Here is a 21,088-nt window from a genome sequence, read left to right on the forward strand (position 1 = left end):
CTTGGCTGAGTTTGAACTACAAACTTGTTTCTCAGAGGGCAGCTCCCATGTCTTAGATCTTTGGTCTTTAGCTGAGCTGTTTTGGGTCCAGGCCATGCATGAGTGTGAGTAGTTCAAAGTTCGGTCAGAAATATATACGTAGGGAGCTTGGAGATCACCCCATCTCTCTCTCTCTTCTAGGATTACCCACTCTGTTTAGTATTCCGTTTTCTGGGTTCACTTTTCTGATTTACCAAGTCAAAAATGCTGTGAGTTTTTTAATGCATGTTCCTACTCTCTCTGTATATATGATTCATAGTATCCCAAAACAAGAAATTGCTAAAGGCAACATTTTGGAAACACACAACGGTAAATAAAATGATTACAGGAACTTTTAAAAGGACTTTTTTTCAAAATGATTCCTGAGTGTGTCAGAAATTTCAGATAGTCAACACAATATTTTGATGATAAAAAGGGAAGGAATCTTTTATCTGGCTGTGGAATAACTTGGTCACTTTACAGAAAGATAACCCAAATTTGCATTTTCTTTTTTGCCTGTTATCCATCTAAGTATTTACAATAAGAGATTTATAAGTGCTTTTCTTTTATGAATAAATCTGTTAACATTGAGCCAACATTGCCATGATTTTTTTTTCAAATTTTAAAATTTTATTTATTTTTTTAAAGGTTTTATTTATTTATTTGACAGAGAGAATCACAAGTAGGCAGAGAGGCAGGCAGAGAGAGAGGAGGAAGCAGGCTCCCTGCTGAGCAGAGAGCCCGATGCGGGGCTTGATCCCAGGACCCCGAGATCATAACCTGAGCCGAAGGCAGAGGCTTAACCCACTGAGTTACCCAGGTGCCCCGAAATTGCCATGATTTTTAAATACAACTCATTATTTCCTTTAAGTTCACCATCTATAGGCAGAGTTTGTTTTCCTCAGACCCTTTATATTTCTTACTAATAGTTTACCCTCATATTTCTCTTTTGTTATCTCTTATCATTTATTAACTTTTGATTTAATTAATGTACTTTCTTAGGTATATATTTAGATATTTAGAAGTAGATAATTCTGTGAAAGATGATAAGAGTAAAATATAATTAATTGTATTAGCACATTAAATAAAATAATGTATAGATTTTATTGATTTACCATCTTAATAAACTAACATTTCCCTTAATTAAAAAATTAGATAAACATTTATTATATTACACACATATTCTTGTTTCTTTGTTACCATTTATATTAAGTGCCAACTTTAAAGTTAAAAGTTTTTAGACTGAAGAGAAAGCTGGAAGACAGGAAATGAGGAACTGCCTAGCAATTTTTTTCCACAAGCATACATTTTATGTCACTTTAACAAATTTTAAGATGGCAAAGTAAGTATGGATCTAGCATCATTTAGAGAAATTTACACATCCAGTTAATCTGCAGATATTTTATATATAAAAGTAAGGAGGAGGGGGCGGCTGGGTGGCTCAGTCCGTTAAGCACCCAACTGGTGCTTTCATTTCAGCTCAAGTCATGATCTTGGGGTTGTGGGATCAAGCCCCGCATTGGGCTTCGCACTGGGCATGGAGCCTGCAAGATTCTTTCTCTCCTTCTCCCTTTGTCCCTCTCCCCCACATCCCCACCCTTGTCTCTCTCCCTCTTAAAAAAAAAAGGCGGGGGGGTGAGAAGGGCCACCGACTGGCTCCGTTGGGGGCACAGATGACTCTTGATCTTGGGGTTGTGAATTCAAGCCCCATCTTGCATGTAGAGATTACTTAAAAATAAAATCTTAAAAAAAATAAGGAGGAAAGGTAATTTAAAACTGTATGTGGTACCCAGTGTTTGGATTTTTCCTTTAATTAGAAATTATCCATGTTTCCAAGGATTATTAGTTAACTCAGTTTATTATTTTAAGAGATCTTTAATTGACCTAAATATTTGGAAATTAAAATTTAGATCAGTGCATCAGATATTTATAATTTGTAACATAAGAATTTATGAGATTAGGGGTGCCTGGGTGGCTCAGTGGGTTAAAGCCTCTGCCTTCGGCTCAGGTCATGTTCCCAGGGTCCTGGGATGGAGCCCCACATCGCATCGGACTCTCTACTCAGCAAGGAGTCTGCTTCCCCCTCTCTCTCTGCCTGCCTCTCTGCCTACTTGAGATCTCTGTCTGTCAAATAAATAAAATCTTAAAAAAAAAGAATTTATGAGATTAAATAATTTTTAAAATATAAGTTCTTTTACTTAAATACAGTTCTGTGGTTTTGTAATTTTAAACAATTTGTGGGAATAGTGAGATCTTACTGAACCCTTAGAACTACTATTATTAATTTCGAAGGTTTAAATCATGAGAAATTAAACCTAAGTCTTGTGTTAATTATTGCAGTAACATTTTTATATCATAATAAAATCATGGAAGGAAGCATGAAGTTATTTTTAAGCTAATTTAAACTTAACTCTTACTTATAGTCCAAAGAATCAACTAGTTGTCGGGAATATAACATAAAGTTTCAATATAAATAGAGCTATTATGGTCATATATCCAAAAAGATTTTTACGACTCTTGGATATACCAAGCTCTAAGTATAGGAACCAAGACTGTTACCCAAACTCACATTCAAACATTTTCTTTTGAGTTAGTTCAACAAGGGAAAAGTAGAAGCACCAATAGTTTAATTTTTTTTTTTTTTTTGCTTTCTTATGGAAATTCTGGACTGTTTATCTCTACTAGGTATTTCTTGGGTATGCACATGATGACAGAATAATTATTTAAGACTAATTGATCTTCAGACTTTCCCAAGGAAAGAGGAAAAGTGGGGAAGGAAGGAAGAAGCGAGAGGAAGCTGGTTCACGCAGGCACAAATGACTGGTTATCTCCTATAAGGAAGGGAAGGGACTTAGACGCAGGAAAATCTGACAGGCCCACTCAAACCCACCAAGAACTAAGTCATTATATCTGCGTCACATAGTAATTCAGGTCCTTGACAGTCCTATTAAGCCATGTCCTTAAAAAGCCAGGATTTATGAGTAAATAAGGGGAAAAAAGGATGGTCTCCTTTGTAAACAAAGTGATATGTCTTTTATTTTTTATTTGTATTATAGTTTTTAAGATTTTTTTTTTTTTAAGATTATTTATTTATTTATTTGACAGAGAGAGATCACAAGTAGGCAGAGAGGCAGGCAGAGAGAGAGAGAGGAGGAAGCAGGCTCCCTGCTGAGCAGAGAGCCCGATGCGGGACTCGATCCCAGGACCCTGAGATCATGACCTGAGCCGAAGGCAGCGGCTTAATCACTGAGCCACCCAGGCGCCCTTTTTTTTTTTTTTTTTTAAGAGAGAAAGCATACACACACACACAAGCAGGTGAAGCAAGAGGCAGAGGGAGAAGCAGGCTCACCACTGAACAAGGAGCCCAATGCGGGTCTCCATACCAGGACCCTGGGATCATGACCTGAGCCAAAGACAGACGCTTAACCAACTGAGCCACCCAGGCGTCCCAAAGTGGTATCCCTTTTAGACAGGCAAGCTCTTGATCTTGGGGTTGTGAATTTAGACAAGCAACCTCATCATGAGGTTCCTTCCCTTTTTGTTCTGAATTTATGATGTCTCTTAGATGAACAGTCTTTTTCATAACAAAATTTCCTTTTTAAAAAGATTTTATTGGGGTGCCTGGGTGGCTCAGTGGGTTAAAGCCTCTGAGCTTTAAATAACTCTGCCTTCGGCTCAGGTCATGATCCCAGGGTCCTGGGATCGAGCCCCGCATCGGGCTCTCTGCTCAGCAGGGAGCCTGCTTCCTCCTCTCTCTCTGCCTGCCTCTCTGTCTACCAAATGAAATAATAAATAAAAAAAAAATCTTAAAAAAAAAAAAAAAAAAAAAAAGATTTTATTTATTAGAGAGCACTAGAGAGAGAGAGGCAAGCAGGAGTGGGGACAGAGGGAGAGGGAGAACCAGGCTACCAGCTCAGGGCTTGATCCCAGGGTCACCACCTGAGCCCAAGGCAAATGATTAACTGACTGAGCCAGCCAGGTGCCCCTTCATAACAAAATTTTCAAAGTGATAACTGCAGTTTAGAAATGTATATAAATGAAAATATGAAGAGAGCAGGTGTTTGGCTCAGAAGGGCAGACTAAGAAGACCTCACAAGAATGAGGTCAGTGAGGCTGGTACTTATATATGTCTGGTATCGCCAGAATCTGGTCAAAGTGGAGTGGAGTCCCAGTGACCCTTCAACAACAGCTGTCTGTTAGTATCCTTAGAGAATGGGCTTATGGAACTTCCCTATAACAACATTTGCTTGACGGTAGAATTAAGTTATTAGTTCAGCCAACCCAACCAGTCCATATTGAATGGCTGTATACAGGACTTGGCCCTAGGTGTACAAAGATGGATCAGACATAAGACATAGTTTTAGCCCACAAGGAGCTCACAGCTTAGCTTTTTTTTTTTTTTTTTTAAGCAAAATACTTCTTAAATTGTCTTCCTGGTGGGATAAATCTGCCCTGGAATCAATCCAAAGTGTTTTGATGACCATAAAATAGTTGCAGTAATAAGGCTTGAATTCCAAAGAACCCCATTTTAGATTCCAGCTCTTTGCAGGATATTAGCCAGGCCAGACCTCTTTTCTATCATGACTGTTTAAAAAATAAAATAATGCATTTGCTAGTTTAAAAAGTAATATATATATATATGAAAATTAGTAGGTTGAGAAGTTTTACTCTGGTCCATGAACTTTTCTACTTGGTTATCCCATGCTCATTTCTTCCAAATTAACACTGTAAGTAGTTTCTTGTATCTTTTTCCATTCTTTCTTTCTTTTTTTTTTTTTTTTTTAAGATTTTTAAAAATTTATTTATTTGTCAGAGAGAGCACAAGCAGGGGGAGCAGTAGGCAGAGAGGCAAGCCAGGCAAAGGGAGAAGCAGGCTCCCCCTGAGCAAGGAGCCCGATGTGGCACTTGAGTCCAGGACCCTGGGGTTTATGACTTGAGCTGAAAGCAGATGCTTAACAGACTGAGCCACCCAGGCATCCCTTTTTCTGTTATTTCTTTGTACAAATATAAACATATATTTTTAATCCCATTCTTACACAAAAGCTAGCTTTCCAGTTTAAAGGCTGTCTGGCAGAAGGAATTCTTACTTGGGATAGGATCATCCTTTTTCTTTTCATGGTCAGGCCTTCATCTGATTGGACAGTGCCCACCTGCATTAGGGAGAACATTCTTATCCAAAAACACCCTTACAGAAACACTCAGAATGATGCTTGACCAAATATCTGGGTGCCCTGTTGCCTAGTCAAGTTAACACATAAAATTGGCCATCACAATTCTCTTGTCTCCATTAATTGTAGAATGAATGCTTCTCTGGTCTCATCTAACAGCATTGAAGAGCAAGACCCAAAAGGATCACACTCTCCAAACTATCTTAGAACAAAATGAAGACTATTTTTAGCAATACAAAAATATCTAGGATGCAGCATGGTAAAATTCACATGTACCATCCAATAAAAAATGACTAGGTATGTGAAGAAGTAGGAAGTACAACCAGTAACTGACCAGAAATGACATAAAAGATGAAATTAGTAAATATGGACATTAAATAATAATTACAATTGTATTTCATATGTTTAAGAAGCTAGCAGAATGAATGACTGTACTAAATAGAGACATGGAAGATGAACTTCCAGAGAGGAAAACCAGTGGCTGAGATGAAGGCTACACTGGATGAAATTGATGTCAGTATAAATATGGTAGAAATAAAGATGATTGACTTTGAAGACAGCAGTGTAAACCCAGAAAGAAAAAAAAAGAACTGAAAAAAATAAATTAACAGAGCACCAGTAAAGTGTGGGGCAGTATCAGGTGGCCAAGTGTATGTGATTAGAGCACCTGAAGGAGAAGTGTGAGGAACCGAAGGAATAATAGAAGAAACACGGCTAGAAAATCGCCGGAGTGAGGAAATCAATAAATCCGCAGATCCAAGAATCTCAGGGAACTCTAACCACAAGAAACATGAAGAAAAATGGCATCATAGGTTGCTTAAAACTCGTGATAGGGGTGCCTGGGTGGCTCAGTGGGTTAAGCCTCTGCCTTCGGCTCAGGTCATAGTCTCAGGGTCCTGGGATCGAGCCCCACGTTGGGCTCTCTGCTCAGTGGGGAGCCTGCTTCTCCCTCTCTCTCTGCCCACTTGTGAGCTCTCTCTGTCTGTCAAATAAATAAATAAAATCTTAAAAAAAAAAAATCTTGTGATAGAGAAAACTGTTAAAAGCAGCCAGAGTATACATTGTGTACATTAGACTGAGGATTAATGTCTGCAGATTGTTGTTGGAAACAGTGTAAGCCAGGCGACAATGGAGCAACATCTATTTATTGATTGATTGAGAGCATACACGCAGGGGGTGTGGCAGAGGGAGAGGGAGAAGCAGGTTCCCCACCGAGCAAGGAGCCCAATCCAAGGCTCAATCCCAGGACCCCAAGATCATGACCTGAGCCAAAGACAGAACTTAACCAACTGAATCCCATAGTTTACTCTCCGTCTTCTGGGTTTTTGCTCAATTTTTTTTTTTTTTTAAATTTTCAGCAGTGTTTTTTCTGATCACTTTATTTAAAATTACAAAGTAGGGGTGCCTGGGTGGCTCAGTCACTAAGATCTGCCTTCAGCTCAGGTCATGATCCCAGGGTCCTGGGATTGAGCCCTGCATCATGCTCCTTGCTCAATGGGAAGCCTGCTTCTCTCTCTCCCACTCCCCCTGCTTGTGTTCTGTTTCGCCGTCTCTCTCTATTAAATGAATAAATAAAACCTTTCAAAAAAATTAAAAAATAAAAATAAGTTACAGTCCAGTCTCCACTCCCTGACCTCAGCATCCCTGTCCTACTCACGTGCTTTTTCTCCCAAGCAGTTTTACCTTCTTACATATTTTGTAATTTACTAATTGATTTTGCTGTCTGTCCCCTACTAGAATATGAACTGCTGGAGGGAGGGATTTTTTTTTTCCTGTGTTTTACCCATTGTAACCCTAGAGCTTAGGACAATACCTAGCTCTTAGTAGATACTCAGTAAACATCTGCAGAATGTTTAATGTTCTATCTCTTAATGATGCTCCCTTTGCTTTGCTTTGCTTTGCTTTGAAAGAAAACTTCCTCTGTAAAGTCATGTATTTTCAGGTTGTCCCATAGTTTGGTGACCAGGAATTTTTAAACCTATGGAGACTTAAGAGAGGTGTTCTTCTTCATTATAAGGAAGGAAGGAGTAATTGTGAAAGCAGCATTAGGAAGGAGAACTGGCAGAGGTATTCTCGGGCCGATCAGTTTTAGGAATAGGTTATGTATGAAATCGAGGATCTGAAATTTGATCCCTTTTAAAAATACTGTCATGCTTCTTGGACAGCTTCATGTACTCCTGTCCAGATGCAAATGTACCCTATTTTGAAGATGAAGATTAGAGTTTATTTAACTTAGTGATAGACATTTGCTTCAGTGAAGATGTGTTTGCGTGCGTGAACTTGTACTCAGTTGTGTATGTATGTGTAGGTAAGTCTGTAGAGTTAAATCTCCAAAATAGAATTGCTGATAAATATATTTGCAATTTCGATAGATACTGAATATTGTCGAATTTCCTCTCTGGGGCTTTTTGAGAACTGGGAATCAGATATGCGAATTCTAGATAGAGTTAAGAGCTAGCATTCCCTTCATGATGTGTAACTATAGGACAAAGTCAAAGACAGTTTTGTCACCTATATAGTGGGAAGCTGAGGAATTAAGTGGTACCTTCAGTCTTTAGGAGATCATGTACGAGAGACTGATAAGCCCCACACTTCTTGTCTTTATACAGCTTACTGGCAGGAAGTTGAATACCAGGTCTCTGGACTCGTTTTTTTTTTTTTTTAAATAAGGCTTTCTGGCTTGCTTGCTCTGGAGGTGTTAAACTAGGAATTGATCCCAGGCAGCCAGAGCTCATTGTCCATATTCATTTTTTTTTTTTTAAGATTTTATTCATTTATTTGACAGAGAGATCACAAGTACGCAGAGAGGCAGGCAGAGAAGAAGGCAAAGAGAGAGAGAGGGAAGCAGGCTCCCTGCCGAGCAGAGAGCCCATTGCGGGGCTCAATCCGAGGACCCTGAGATCATGACCTGAGCCGAAGACTCTCCATCTCCATAGATTGTCCTATATGCACATGTCCTATAAATGGGATCATGTGCTATATGGTCTTTGTGGTGGGGTTCTTCCACTTCACAGCACGTTTTTGAGGCAGTATATTGCAACACGTAACAGCACATCATTCCTTTTTACTGTTGCGTATTCCTCTAGTCTTTGGACACACATTTTGTTCATCCATCCACCAACTGAAGGACATTTGTGTGGTTTCCAGTTCTCGGCCATGAAGACTAATGATGCTGTGAACACTCAGGGACAGGTTTTTGTGTGGATATGTGTCTTCAGTTCTCTGGGGGAGATTCTTAGGAGTAGAACTGCTGGGTCTTGTAAAGTAAGTTTGTGTTGAACTTCTTAAGAAATTGCCAAGCTCTTCCCTAGAGCAGCCCTTGGTTCTACATCCCACCCACAGTGTACAAGGGCTCTGGTTTCTCCACATTCTCACCAATACTTGGTTTTGTCTGTCTGATTTTAGTGTATCTCTTTGTGGTTTTAGTTTCCATTTCTTGAATGAACCAGTGATACCGAGCATCTTTTTTTTTTTTTTTTTAAGATTTTATTTATTTATTTGACAGACAGAGATCACAAGTTGGCAGAGAGGCAGGCAGAGAGAGAGAGAGGGATGAGCAGACTTCCCATCAAGCAGAGAGCCTGATGCGGGGCTCGATCCCAGGACCTGGAGATCACGACCTCAGCCGAAGGCAGAGGCTTATTAACCCATTGAGCCACCCAGGTGCCCCAATACCGAGCTTCTTTTTATGTGCTTATTGGCCATTTGTATTTCTTCTTCCTTGACATCAATTAAAAATCCTTTACCTCTTTTTTATTTGGTTGGTACACTGTCTTATTATTGAGTGATAGAGTCTCTGTATTCTGGATACAAGGTCTTTATCAGCTATATGGTAGAACGGAGGAGTTTTTTAATCTTCCTTACCATAGATTATGGAAGGGTGGGGGGCCGCTAACTGTACTAATAATTAACATGTGATATTTGAGTGCTTATTACGAGCTGGACATGGAGCTGTGTGTTTTATGTTGATTATTTAAGTAAGACACGTTCTCGTTTTCTGAAGGTTGTGAGACTGTTTCTAATGCTTGCTTTCCAGTTAACAGTTTTTGATAGATAAAGAAAAGAAATAATTGATTTAGAAATGCTTAATCTCTATGAGTTAAAACTGGTATTTTAATATTACGACAAAGACTAGGTGGCTGTTCTAACAGATGCGGAATGCCGGCAGCTTTAGGCAAAGCTGGTGTTTATCTCCGTCCGCTGCAGCAGGCTGGCAGCAGTCCTGGCTACTGGTCTACTACTACTACTAGTCCGGCTATATGGGTCAGATACCTTCATCTTGTTACTCTTTAAAATGTGGATTCTCCCTCAGTTCCAAATGGCCGCGCCAGCTGTCCTGTTCTTGTGCAGGGATTGGTAGAAAGGGGGGCTGCCCATTCCTTTTAAGAAAGAGGCATGTCGGGGTGCCTGGGTGACTCAGTGGGTTAAGCCTCTGCCTTCGGCTCGGGTCATGATCTCAGGGTCCTGGGAGGGAGCTCCTCATCGGGCTCTCTGCTTAGTGGGGAGTCTGCTTCCTCCGATCTCTCTCTCTCTCTCTCTCTCTCTCTCTCTGCCTGCCTCTCTGCCAACTTGTGATCTCTGTCTGCCAAATAAATAAATTAAAGAAAAAAAAGAAAGAGAGAAAGAGGCATGTATTATTTCTGCTCACGTACCTTTGGTTAAAACTTAGTGACATGGTAATGCTGAGGTACAAGAGAGACTAGGAAATGTAGTCTTTACTATGGGGCCATGTGTCCATCTACAACTAAGGTTAAGGTCTAAAACTTAAGGGGAGAGGGTAAGAGAGGAGAACAGAAGTTAGGGACCATTGTTGGCCTGGGGCTTCCTGTAACTAGTCTGTGTGGGATTCCCATTCGTTTTTCCTCAGAGAAAGTCTAGCTGATATGTATAGTTATTGGCCTAAACCTTATTCAGGAGTTAACTTTTACTATTGTTTTATAATAGCATCAGAATGCTCTTCCTGCTGAAATAGTAAAAAATATGAATTATTATTGCTTAGAAACTGTGAAAATTAACTTAGCAGTTAAATCCGATTTTGGAGTTGCTTTATTGAATGTAGAGCTTGTGCACCGGCTGGTCAATAGGGTGGCAGACAGGCGGTTCATGGACTTTGGAAGCAGAACTCTTTGTCATTTTCTTTTTCAAGTGACTCTTTCCTCCTGACATCACCACAGGGCCACTTAACAAGTCGAGTCATTTCTCCCGTGTTATCTGTAGCTGTTCTTCTCTGGTTAATATGTAGCTTTGGATTCATACACGGAATCTGACGCTGTAGGAGGAAGAAGCAGTACCATTTCATTTGGAGATGCCATTGCTTCTTCGAAGGACAACAGTGATTTCTAACAAGTGTGGGGGGAAAGCTTCTGGACCCATTAGTCCTTTATGTGCGTTCAAAAACCTTGACAACAAAACAAATTGCTGCTGAATGTTTTGAAGAAACAAACATAAAACTCCTCCAGTGTTTCATTTCCAGTTTTTCATCCTCACTAACAATTATCGAGAAATTCGCCTTTCCCAGGCGCAGCTCTAGGCTGCTGAGAGGGTCTTAATGCTGAAGGAGCCCATACTTGCATAGCCCATGTCAGCCACCCCAGAGATAACCTGGATAAACACCGGCCCTTCTGCAAACCTCCTGATCCCTGCAGGGCCTTGCCCTGTGGGGAGGTTCAGACGACGTGTTTTCCTTCCCTACTGGCCTTTCTCTCTACACTCCCTCCAGCTGCCTGCCTCCCCCACCCCCAAGTAACGTGATCTCCCAGGCCTGCTCACTGATGGCCAGATTCTTTCTTTCAGTCTTAGAGAAAGAGAGGGGGAAATTAACCACTGGTTTCCCAGGTCAAAGTGAGCAACGCTATGAAAGCCAAAAGCAGCATCTGGAAGTAAAAGCTGTCTTGCTTATAAATAACCAGTGCTGGGTGTTTTTGTTCCTTATTTGTTCCTTTATCAATGTTTCTGCCTAAGTGCCCTTCAGGGTACCTTACTCTCCAGATGATAGTCTGAAGCATTTTCATTGTTGCAACATTACTATTGTTTTATTTGTTTTATAGATATTATAATCTTTATTCAATATTCAGGTTAAAGGCAAACAAACAAGAGTTTTACGGATTTAAAATAAAATTCTTTGGCATTCCTTTTGTAAGTTAACCAAAGTAAAGGGACAGAGACAATTCACAAAAATGTTTGAAACTTCTTTGAGTTGAATTCAAGCATTTAGTGTTTAATATGAATTATCCCAAACTATTTTTTGTTTAATTGTATATCTGTTTCTAACTTAACTTGCAAGTGGATTCAACTGGGTTTAAGAATTCAGGATTTGGTTGTATCTTCACCAGCAGCAGTATTGTGATTTGAGACCTATAGTGTGCCACAAATTTTAAAATAGTTTTGCAGCCTGGTGTCCTGAAACTGGTCTGTCAGTTCTTGATTATGGGTACCTACCTAGCGGGGGTGATGTAATGGAAAAAAATCTAACAAGGGAGTTTGGAGATCCGGGTTCTTTTCCTGGCTCTGCCATACCTTGCTCTGAGACCCCGTGCAAGTTATTTAATCTGTCGGTGCCTCAGTTGTCTCGTCTCTAAAACGGGCGAAATAGATTCTGATGAAAGATGATTAAACATGGAAGACCTCTTTTTTATCTCCATTTGCTCCCAAAGCGGTACTGAAATGATAATAAAGATATTTTTTCCTAAGTGAAAATTCATAAAGGCAAAAGGATAAGAGGATAAGAAAGGTGAACACATCTTTGAAAATGGAAGGCAGTCAAAAGCAAGTTGAAGCCTAACCTCTTCTGAGGGAGACACTAGACGTGCGCTAGTGTGTGCTTGTAAGGTCCTGAGAAGAAAAGGGACATTAGAGGCGTTAGTACTCCAGAAGGCAGGGAGTGGTGAGGCCTGTAACTGAATTGAGGGGATCGATTGAAAGCCGGCAAAAGGAGTGTTTAGGTCCAGCAGATGAGCACCTCCCCTTCCCTCCTGGTCGAGGCTGGAAGTGGCACAGTGACAAAGTAAGTGGTCTGTGGAGGCTCCACTCAGGGGCGTTCCCCCCACCATGGATACAAAGAAGCCGCGGGGCTGAAAGCAGTGGAATGAGCAAAAGAAGAGTTTTTTTCCTTTAAGATTTTGTTTGTTTGTTTGACAGAGAGAGAATGAACGCTAGGAGGAGTCAGAGGGAGAGAGGGAGAAGCAGACTCAGAGGGAGAGAAAGAAATAGAGTCCTTGCTGAGCTGGAAGCCTGATGAGGGTGGGGGGTTCGACCTGAGCCAAAGGCAGACATTAACCAACTGAGCCACCCAGGCACCCTGAGTTGTTTTGTTTTAAAGTAAGCTCTGCACTCAGCAGAGGGCTTGAACTCACCCCAAGATCAAGAGTCAAGTGTGCTCTACCTACGGAGCCAGCCAGGTGCGCTGAGCAGATTTTTTTTTAAAGACTGCCTACTGAATAGTGAGATTCTCCACACTCTTCTAATAATTGTCAGCCAGGGTCCTAACAGAGGAGATGCAAAATTTCTTTTCTGGGAAAAACAAACAAACAAACAAAAGTGAATGGCCCTAGAAAAAGCCCTACAGAGACCAACATTTGGGGATTCTCTTGATGGAAAAGTGAGCTCACCACCTTTCCTGACTGAAGTCCACCAGTTGTTGTGCCTCTCCATGTAGTCCCTCATTTATTTATGATGAATGGACAAGGAGATTTCTCTAAATATTAGAGAAGAGTCTCTAGCAGATAAAAGGTAAAACATTAGCAGAAGGAAAAAAAACAACAACTTGGTTGAAATAAAGACAATACAGAAAACAGAAGAAAAGTCCAGAAGAATTAGCCTTTGCTGTGCTCATAGACACATATTGCAAACATCAAGCAAGTGTTAATAAAAATAATCACAATAATAGAATAACGAGAACATCAGAATAATAATGAGCTCTTTAATATTGAGAACATTATAGCCAAATTTTAAAATTCAGCAGAAGACTCAGAATACACCTTATTGCAGGAAGCAGTACATAAAGAAAAGACGTGGACAGTGAGAGAGATTGGATAAGAAAATTGGAAGCTCAGTCCCAGGGCTTCAGTATCCATCCGATAGGAATTCTAGAAGGAGAGAGCCAAAGAAAATAGAGGAAAACTGAGGAGATAGCATCAGGGAAAACCTCAGAGTTCTCCAGAGCCAAATGACTTAAATCTTTGAATTGTTTTAGCGCCCGAGTGCCAACATGATAAAAGACTCATTCCCAGCTGTGTCCTTGTGAAATTTCAGAACACCAAGGGTATTAGAAGATACTCCAAAGCTTCCAAAGAGAAAAAGAGCTTCATATATAAAGGATCAAGAATCAGAGTGGAATTGCATTTCTAAACAATACTAGAAAATAGAAGCTAGTGAAAAAACATCTTCAAAATTAACTGGGAAAAATTAATTTTAACCTAGAATTCTGTATACCCACCCAAACTGTCAGAGCAGGATAAAAGAAAGGCATCTTCTGGAATGTACCCTCCCTCCCCTCTTTTTTTCAGGAAGCCACTGGACAATGTATTCCAGCAAAACGAGGATGGAAGTCAGTAAATAGAACTGAGGGGGCACCTGGGTGGCTCAGCTGGTTGAGCATATGACTCTTGGTTTCAGTTCAGGTCATGATGTCGGGGTCATAGGATCGAACCCCACATTGGGCTCCATGCTTAGCACATAGTCTGCTTGTCCCTCTTCCTCTCCTTCTCCCCCCTTGCACGCTCTCTCTCTCTCCCAAATAAGTGAATAAATAAAATATTTTTTAAAATAAAAATAAATAGAACTGGGAATATTTTAAGTGTTTTAGTATTTGGAAAGAATACTACTAGGTGTTTGATGGATCTTTGAAATATTTGGGGGGTAATAATAATAGATGTGTAGAAGATTAACCAAATGAAAAAAATCAAGGCAATTAGTATCTCCAAGATAAATAAAGGAAAGATGCATAGTATATTATTGACAGAACAGTGAACAATATTTACATAATCACAGCAATGTAAACACTGACCATTGACTTAACCCAAAATTATGATTTTACTGTTTAGGGATGTTGGGATACTACTGTAATAAGTTAATATATAATGTGGAAAGCTGATGAATCCAGAAACAACAACATGAGAATATTAATTAGAAATCTGAAGGAGGCTGCCTGCCTCGAGCTGGAGGCTCGGGGATGGCGTCAGGGGACTGCTGTGTTCATTACAAAACTCGAGTACTATTTGATTTTTAACCTTGGTATAAGACAAAAATTAAAATGAATAAAGAATAAAATGGGCATACCAATAATAAATTAGCTTCCTCTTAGAGAAAAGTTAGTTTAATAGTTACATTTGACTTGTTAATTATAAACATGTAGTGGAGTCTTACGATAATGAGATTTTTCTAGAAAGTAGTTTTACTGGAAGACAGTTCAGGTTTGGCCTCCAGCTGAGAACTGTGTCTCTGGAAGTACCAAGGGAACTAACAAAAGCAGTCAGTGTTACCTGAGAGACAGTCCTCTGTGCTGCTAGCTTGTCAGGTCCTGGGCCTGAAACAGGCCCCCATTAAAGATGTGGGGTGTGGAATCTGTGATTCGCCACCAAGCTGTGGTTGCAGTCCCCGGCTGCCCGACGAAAGGTGGGACTCCGTGACATCGCGATCGTCGTTGCTAGACCTACTCCACAGCTAGGGTTTCTTTCCCCTAATAAAATAAACGGATTCCTTGTCCCTCGGAACCCTCCAGACTGCTTTCACTCCCTCAGACGGTGCTTTCTGGAATCATTTTCACAAATCACATTTGTTAATTTTAGCTCTTGACTTAGTCCCAGTAAGACTTAGGCAGGAACCCAGGCCATCATCTGATCTGGTAAGAGGGCTCTTTTGGAAATAACCATAGCTACTGTCTGTGGAGCCCCTTCCATGTGTTGTTCCTAATCTTCATAACCCTGTGAGAGAGTGCCTCCCCCCAGTGTGACAGCTGAGACAGTGGAGGCTCTGGGACGTGAAGTCACTTGCCCAGGCCACCGCAGCGGGTGGCAGAGGTGCTCTCGAGAGCCAGGCTGCGAGACGTAGCTCACCCAGCCTCCGCGGCGGGGCCTCCCCAGTCCAGAGTCAGCAGGCCTTTGTGACACTCAACCCCCAGGTCGTTCAATCTTCCCGAAAAGTTACGAGACAAAGAGATACATGAGTGTCCTTATACAGTGGCCTGAATGGATGTGACTGATAGGCTGTTCTGAGCCTCCTTCCCTTCATTTGGACACACGCTGGACACGCAGAGCCAGAGAAGCCAGCGGGCTGTCACTGGAGAGTGTTTGCAGAGTCAGAGCAAGTGGGGTTTTTGGCAGGTGCACGTGAAACGGCGTGTACGTGCCTCAAGATGTTTGCTCTCCACACCCTCCACCCCAGAGTTATTGGCTGGGGTGGAAATAGTGGAGGGGTCAGTCACATTTGGGATCATTTGGTCCTGGGGGGGGGGTCCCAAACCAGGCCACGTGGCAGGCTTCCTGCCTCTCTCCCTTAACCCACTTCAGCTCCCCCTTTTAAATAGGACTGAACTCCAAACTTAAAAAAAAAATTGACTTTAGCCTAAAATCATAAGAGAAGCATCCTCTTTTGGTAATTTGTTCTAGAATTAAACATACTGCCTTTAGGGGCACACCTGGGTGGCTCAGTTAAGCTTTCAGTTTAGGTCAGGATCCCAGGGTCCTGGGATGGAGCCCATTGTGGGGCTCCCTGCTCCGTGGGGAGTCTGCTTCACCCTCTCCCTCTGCCCTTTCCCTGCTCGTGCTTGCTCACTCCCTCTCTCAAATAAAATCTTTAAAAAGATATAAAGAAAAAATTGCCTTTAAAGGGAAAAAATTTTAGAAATACCCATTCCTGTTTGTCCTATTCCTGGTGAAAATAAGAAGCAACTCTTCTCAAAAACGTGTGGTTTTCAACCTTAAGTATACACACAGATCCTCTGGGGAACTTGTTAAGGTGGAGCCCATTCCGTGTATTCTGATTCTAAAGGCTAGAGTAGAAACCAGGAGTCTGCATTTTATTTTATTTCTTTATTTATTTCTGGGTAAAGATTTATGTATTTATTTATTTGAGAGGGAGAGAGAGAGAGTATTTGAGAGAGAGAGAGAGAGAGAGCGCGGGCGCTCATGCCTGTGTGCGCTCGGGGAGGGGCAGAGCGGAAGGGAGAGGGAGAGAATCCCAAGCAGGCTCCAGCCCAGTGGGGAGCATGAAGCGGGGGCTCAATTCCGTGACCCTGAAATCATGACTGAGCTGAAACCAAGAGTCAGACACTTAACTGACTAAGCCACCCAGGCACCCCCAAGAGTGTGCCTTTTAAGAGAGTGTCCCAGGTGATTCCAAATAGGTTATCCACAGGCGCACCTGGGAGGTCCAGCCTCACCTCTGGCTCCGCGCTCTGCTTGGAGTTCTCTCTCTCCCTCTGCCCCTTCCTCTCTCGCGTGTGCGCTTGCTCTCTCGCCCCCCTCCCCTCAAACAAGTAGATAAAATTTTTCTAAAAAGTCCATGAACTATACTTTCAGAAATATGGCTCAGATATACTTTAATTAAGGCCCTAAATTCATTCTTTTTGAATACATTTTAAAATATTTTTAAATAGTTCTAATTCTCTGAATTGTTTTCTCTTAAAACATTTTCCCCAACAGTTAATGATTTTTATTTCATCCTCTAGCTTTGCTCATAGTATCTTTCCACTTAAATTGAAAATTATGTGCCATTTTGGAAAGGTCAGGGGCTTTGGACCATACTGCTTTCAGGCTGTGTGAACTTAGAACTCTCTCCCCGCCCTCTCAAGTTTTCGTACCCGTGAAATGGAATTGTTGTGACCTTGTGCCTGGCACATATCAGGCGCATATTAAACACCTGCTTCTTTCCCAAACTGAATGCGACAGAACAAACAAGTTAGTTCACAGTCTTTTTCATTTCTTTGCTTGTTTAAGTTAATGCCTATGGGTTTAAGGTTGCTTAAGGGGCAGCTTTCTTTTTTTTTTTTTTTAAAGATTTTATTTATTTATTTGACAGAGAGAAATTACAAGTACACTGAGAGGCAGGCAGAGAGAGAGAGAAGGAAGCAGGGTCCCCGCTGAGCAGAGAGCCCGATGTGGGACTCGATCCCAGGACCCTGAGATCATGACCTGAGCCGAAGGCAGCGGCTTAACCCACTGAGCCACCCAGGCGCCCAAGGGGCAGCTTTCTTGGGCCTTTTTTCATTCTAGCAAAAAGATGGAGGCTCTCCTTTATTTACTTGTAACAGTGCTTTTTGTATCTTGCAAATGAGTTTCAAAACCATCAAAAGCTGGATCTGGAAAGAACAGTTTGATATGGTACTGTACAGTTTGGCAAAATTTTCAGTATTTGTTGTTGCTAATTCCATGTTTTGCCAGGCCTGTTGATGCATGGTTTTATAACTAAAATTTAAAAGATTTGGACACAGTTTATAAGCATTACTCATTTTAAGAGGACTTAAGAGGATAAAGTCATTGTAGACTCAAGAAGAGAATATTAGTAATAGTCATTAGCTTTTTAAAATAAACTTACATCCAATATAATACAAGACATGCAAACAAATATCTGGGCCTGTATTAACTGATAGTATTCAAGAATATGGTTAGAACCAGAAAAATCCCTATTAGTATATAATTCTTAGCATTAAACTGCCAATTTAGATATAGTTCTTTACATCTGTATTGCTGTATCAATGATGGACTTTATTGTAGCTTGGTCCAAAGCCCTTGAACTTTCCAGAATGGCACTAAAACAGATATACTGTATTTTTCAGTTTGTACTGGTGGCACCCTTTGAATTTTATTTTTGGCTTTATACATGGAGTTTGAAAGTTTTTAAGACAACACTAAACAAGTCAGCAGTCCCTACCTGCGGGCTCTCTAGCAGAACGACAGTGCCTCCCAGAACCTAGACAGCATCCAAAGTTGGTGCACTTGTCACTTTGTGTCTCCACATGGTGGGAACTGCATCCCTACTTCCTGGACCGCACGTTCTTAGGGGCTCATGAGCCCTGAGCTGGTATCACAGCCCTAGCCAGACCTAGGGCCACTCAGCTGCAGGACAGACACATTTTGTACATTGATCAGAATTTGGTAGGACACCCTCGAAGAGCTGAGGATGCCGTGGCTGAGAGCCCCTGTGATGTACACTGGTCCCATCCAGTCCAATTGTGAATTTTTATGTGCTGTATTTGGCAGACCTATATGAAGATCTTGTTACTTAGCCACTCCAAGGTACCCAGATTTCTCTTGTTACAGGACAGGCTGGGAGGTATACACACGAGTCCAGCTTTGCCTTCTGGGGGTGACCACTCGCAGACAGGGTCTCTTAACCAGCCCTTCCTCTGAAATACATGATGTTAGCTATTTAACTGAAGATACGGAAATCCAAGGTTTTATTTATTTATTTATTTATAAAGATTTTATTTATTTATTTGACAGAGAGACAGAGACAGCAAGAGAGGGAACACAAGCAGGGGGAGTGGGAGAAGCAGGGAGCCTGATGCAGGGCTCCATCACAGGACCCTGGGATCATGACCTGAGCTGAAGGCAGATGCTTAACAACTGAGCCACCCAGGCATCCCCAGAAATCCAAGGTTTTAATCTACTTGGAACTTATTATTGATGGGAGAGGCTGTGTCATGCACTGGTCAAGAGCCTGATCCTTGGAACTGGGCAAAGCAGGGTTGGTTTCCAACTAAGGTGCCTTGGGCAGGTCGCGTGACTTCTCTGTCAGGTTTTAACCTGAAGAATTGGGATACTGATTCTCTTTTCCTCGCAGGATCATTGTGCAAATGCGGTGTTGCAGTGAATGGAACAGGTTTCTCATAAGTGTCTGACACACAGTAAGGTCTCAGTACCTATTCTCTCTTGTTATAAGTGTGTTCTAAGATGTGAGCTACAGTAATTTTTCTGCTGTGGTTATCTGACACTCTTTGTTAAATAAATATTTATTAAATAAATTCCTTTTCTTATTGTTACTGAAATATATCTGATTTTTATTAAATGATTTGGTGTGATTGGGTTCCCTGTTATTTCCCACCGATCTAGATTTCTGGCTTTATGCCAAGTAATACACTATTGTGATTATTGTAATTTTATATATAATAATGTATATTGTCAGTCCTAACCAGAGTTCTAAAGATTTCAGCCCTATACAGCAATGAAATGGGTTTTAAATAATAGTACCCATGGCATTTACCAAACAAGGACAAAAGTTTCCTCGTGAAGAAAATGAGGCAAAGCAGGGAAGTGGGCCCTGCCTCTGACGGGTACTTGCTGGGAAAGCTGGATTGCCTTTACTTATAATCAGAAATTATGTTTGAATTTGAACTTAACTTCTTCCGTTTCCAGCCACCTCCTTGTATGAATGTATGATTTGACAAAGGTCTTGCATACCTTCGGGGGTTGTCATGTGGGTTCTAGCTCTCTGATTATTCATTCTTTTACACAACCACTGAGTTAGCCTTAATCATTGTAAACTCAGTGAACTTAAATGAAACCAGTATTGTTAACTGCAAAGGAATTTGCATTATTCACCAAAATTTTGGGGACGCAGGGCTGACCAGAGCCCCTGCGCACCAGCGTTGTTCCACTGTAAGCAGTGCAGGTTGGGGGCATCTCGCCAGAGGGATACTCGAGGTTCCAAAGGTGGTGCTGAGCAGGCCTGCGCTTCTGGCAGCCCGAGTAGCCCAGGTCTTTCTTGGGTCGTTAGGACTTAGCCACGTTGAGAACCACTAGACGCTGCACCTCAAAACAGCCCCCCTATTGACTTAGAAGCCGGCCCCGGGTTGGTTTGGGAACCCCGCAGAGGGCCAGGGCCGCGGTGGGCCTGCGATCGCCGGGAAGAGCGGGGCGGCCGCCTGGCCGGCGCGGCGCGGAAAGGGTTAAGGCGGCGGCGGCGGCAGCGGCGGGGGCGGGCCTCGCGGGCCGGACTCCGGGCCCTTTGTTAACTGGAGCGTCCGGAGCGGAGACCGAGACGCAGCCGCCGCGGCCATGGGCGGGCGCGCGGGGCGTTGGCGAGGCGGCGTGGCGGGGCCGCCGGGGCGCGGGAGGGCGCGCGGGGCCAGCCGGGCGCGCCGGGCCTGAGCGCGCGGCGCAGCGAGCCGGGCGAGGCCGGCCGCTAGGCCGCCGGCACGCGAAAATGTTGGAGATCTGCTTGAAGTTGGTGGGCTGCAAATCCAAGAAGGGTCTCTCGTCGTCCTCCAGCTGTTACCTGGAAGGTAAGCGCCGGCCGGCGCCGAGCGGGTCAGGGCGGCCGCGGGGCACCGGCCGGGCCCTCCCGGGCCGCACCCGCCCGCGCGCGCTCCCTCCTCTCCCTCCTCGGCCCTCCCTTCCCTTTCCCTTTCTCTCCCTCCCTCTCTCGCTCTTTCTCTCTTTCCTGCGACCGCGCCTGGGCGCCGCGGGCCGAGCGGGAGGGCGCGGGGCTCCCGTCCTCGCGCCCTAACCCCGGGAGAGCCCGCGCCGGGACCGGGATGGCGACGTCGCCGGGCCCCCAGCCGCGCGGCTCTCCCCGAGAAAGTTGGAGAAAGCGAACTCTAGAGGCCCGAACGGCCTTGTGAGCCCTCGCTGTGGAATTTCTACCGTTAATTGGGAATTATGTGTCAAAAAAGGTCTACCCGTGTTTGTGAAACATGTGATTTTCATTAAGGATCGTGTACAAAGGAACACGGCTCTACCATTTATGGATACAAAATTTCAAGCGATCTTTCTACCCCACACCCCACGCTCACAACCCCAACCCAGTGTTATCTGCAGACCACGAAGAGGTCTTAGGAATTCTCCCTTTTCGGGTTGGCGGGGAGGAAGCGAAATTGCAGATTTTAGGAAGGCGTTGTGAATGAGTCCAGAGTCCTTGGCGGGGGAGGGGAAGCTCATGTTAGGTTCCCTCCGTGAAGCGCAGAG

At 42.7% G+C, this 21,088-nt stretch overlaps 1 protein-coding gene across 2 annotated transcripts in view; it reads left to right on the forward strand.

Moving 5' to 3' along the window:
* ABL1 (ABL proto-oncogene 1, non-receptor tyrosine kinase) overlaps window positions 1–21,088 on the forward strand; it is a 133,648-nt gene that overhangs the window by 66,581 nt on the left and 45,979 nt on the right. Inside the window, exon 1 of one of the 2 annotated variants that reach the window (XM_045082604.1) lies at window positions 20,228–20,406. The exons of the other annotated variant lie outside the window; for it this stretch is intronic. Within the exon in view, the coding sequence (XP_044938539.1) occupies window positions 20,328–20,406 (79 nt within the window). The 5' untranslated portion in view covers window positions 20,228–20,327. Of the gene's footprint in view, window positions 1–20,227; window positions 20,407–21,088 lie in introns of those variants that run through there. 2 annotated transcript variants of the gene reach the window in all.

This window comes from Mustela putorius, unplaced genomic scaffold (assembly GCF_011764305.1).
Source record: "Mustela putorius furo isolate JIRA1106 unplaced genomic scaffold, ASM1176430v1.1 tig00000596_pilon_pilon_pilon, whole genome shotgun sequence".
NCBI classification, from domain to species: domain Eukaryota; kingdom Metazoa; phylum Chordata; class Mammalia; order Carnivora; family Mustelidae; genus Mustela; species Mustela putorius.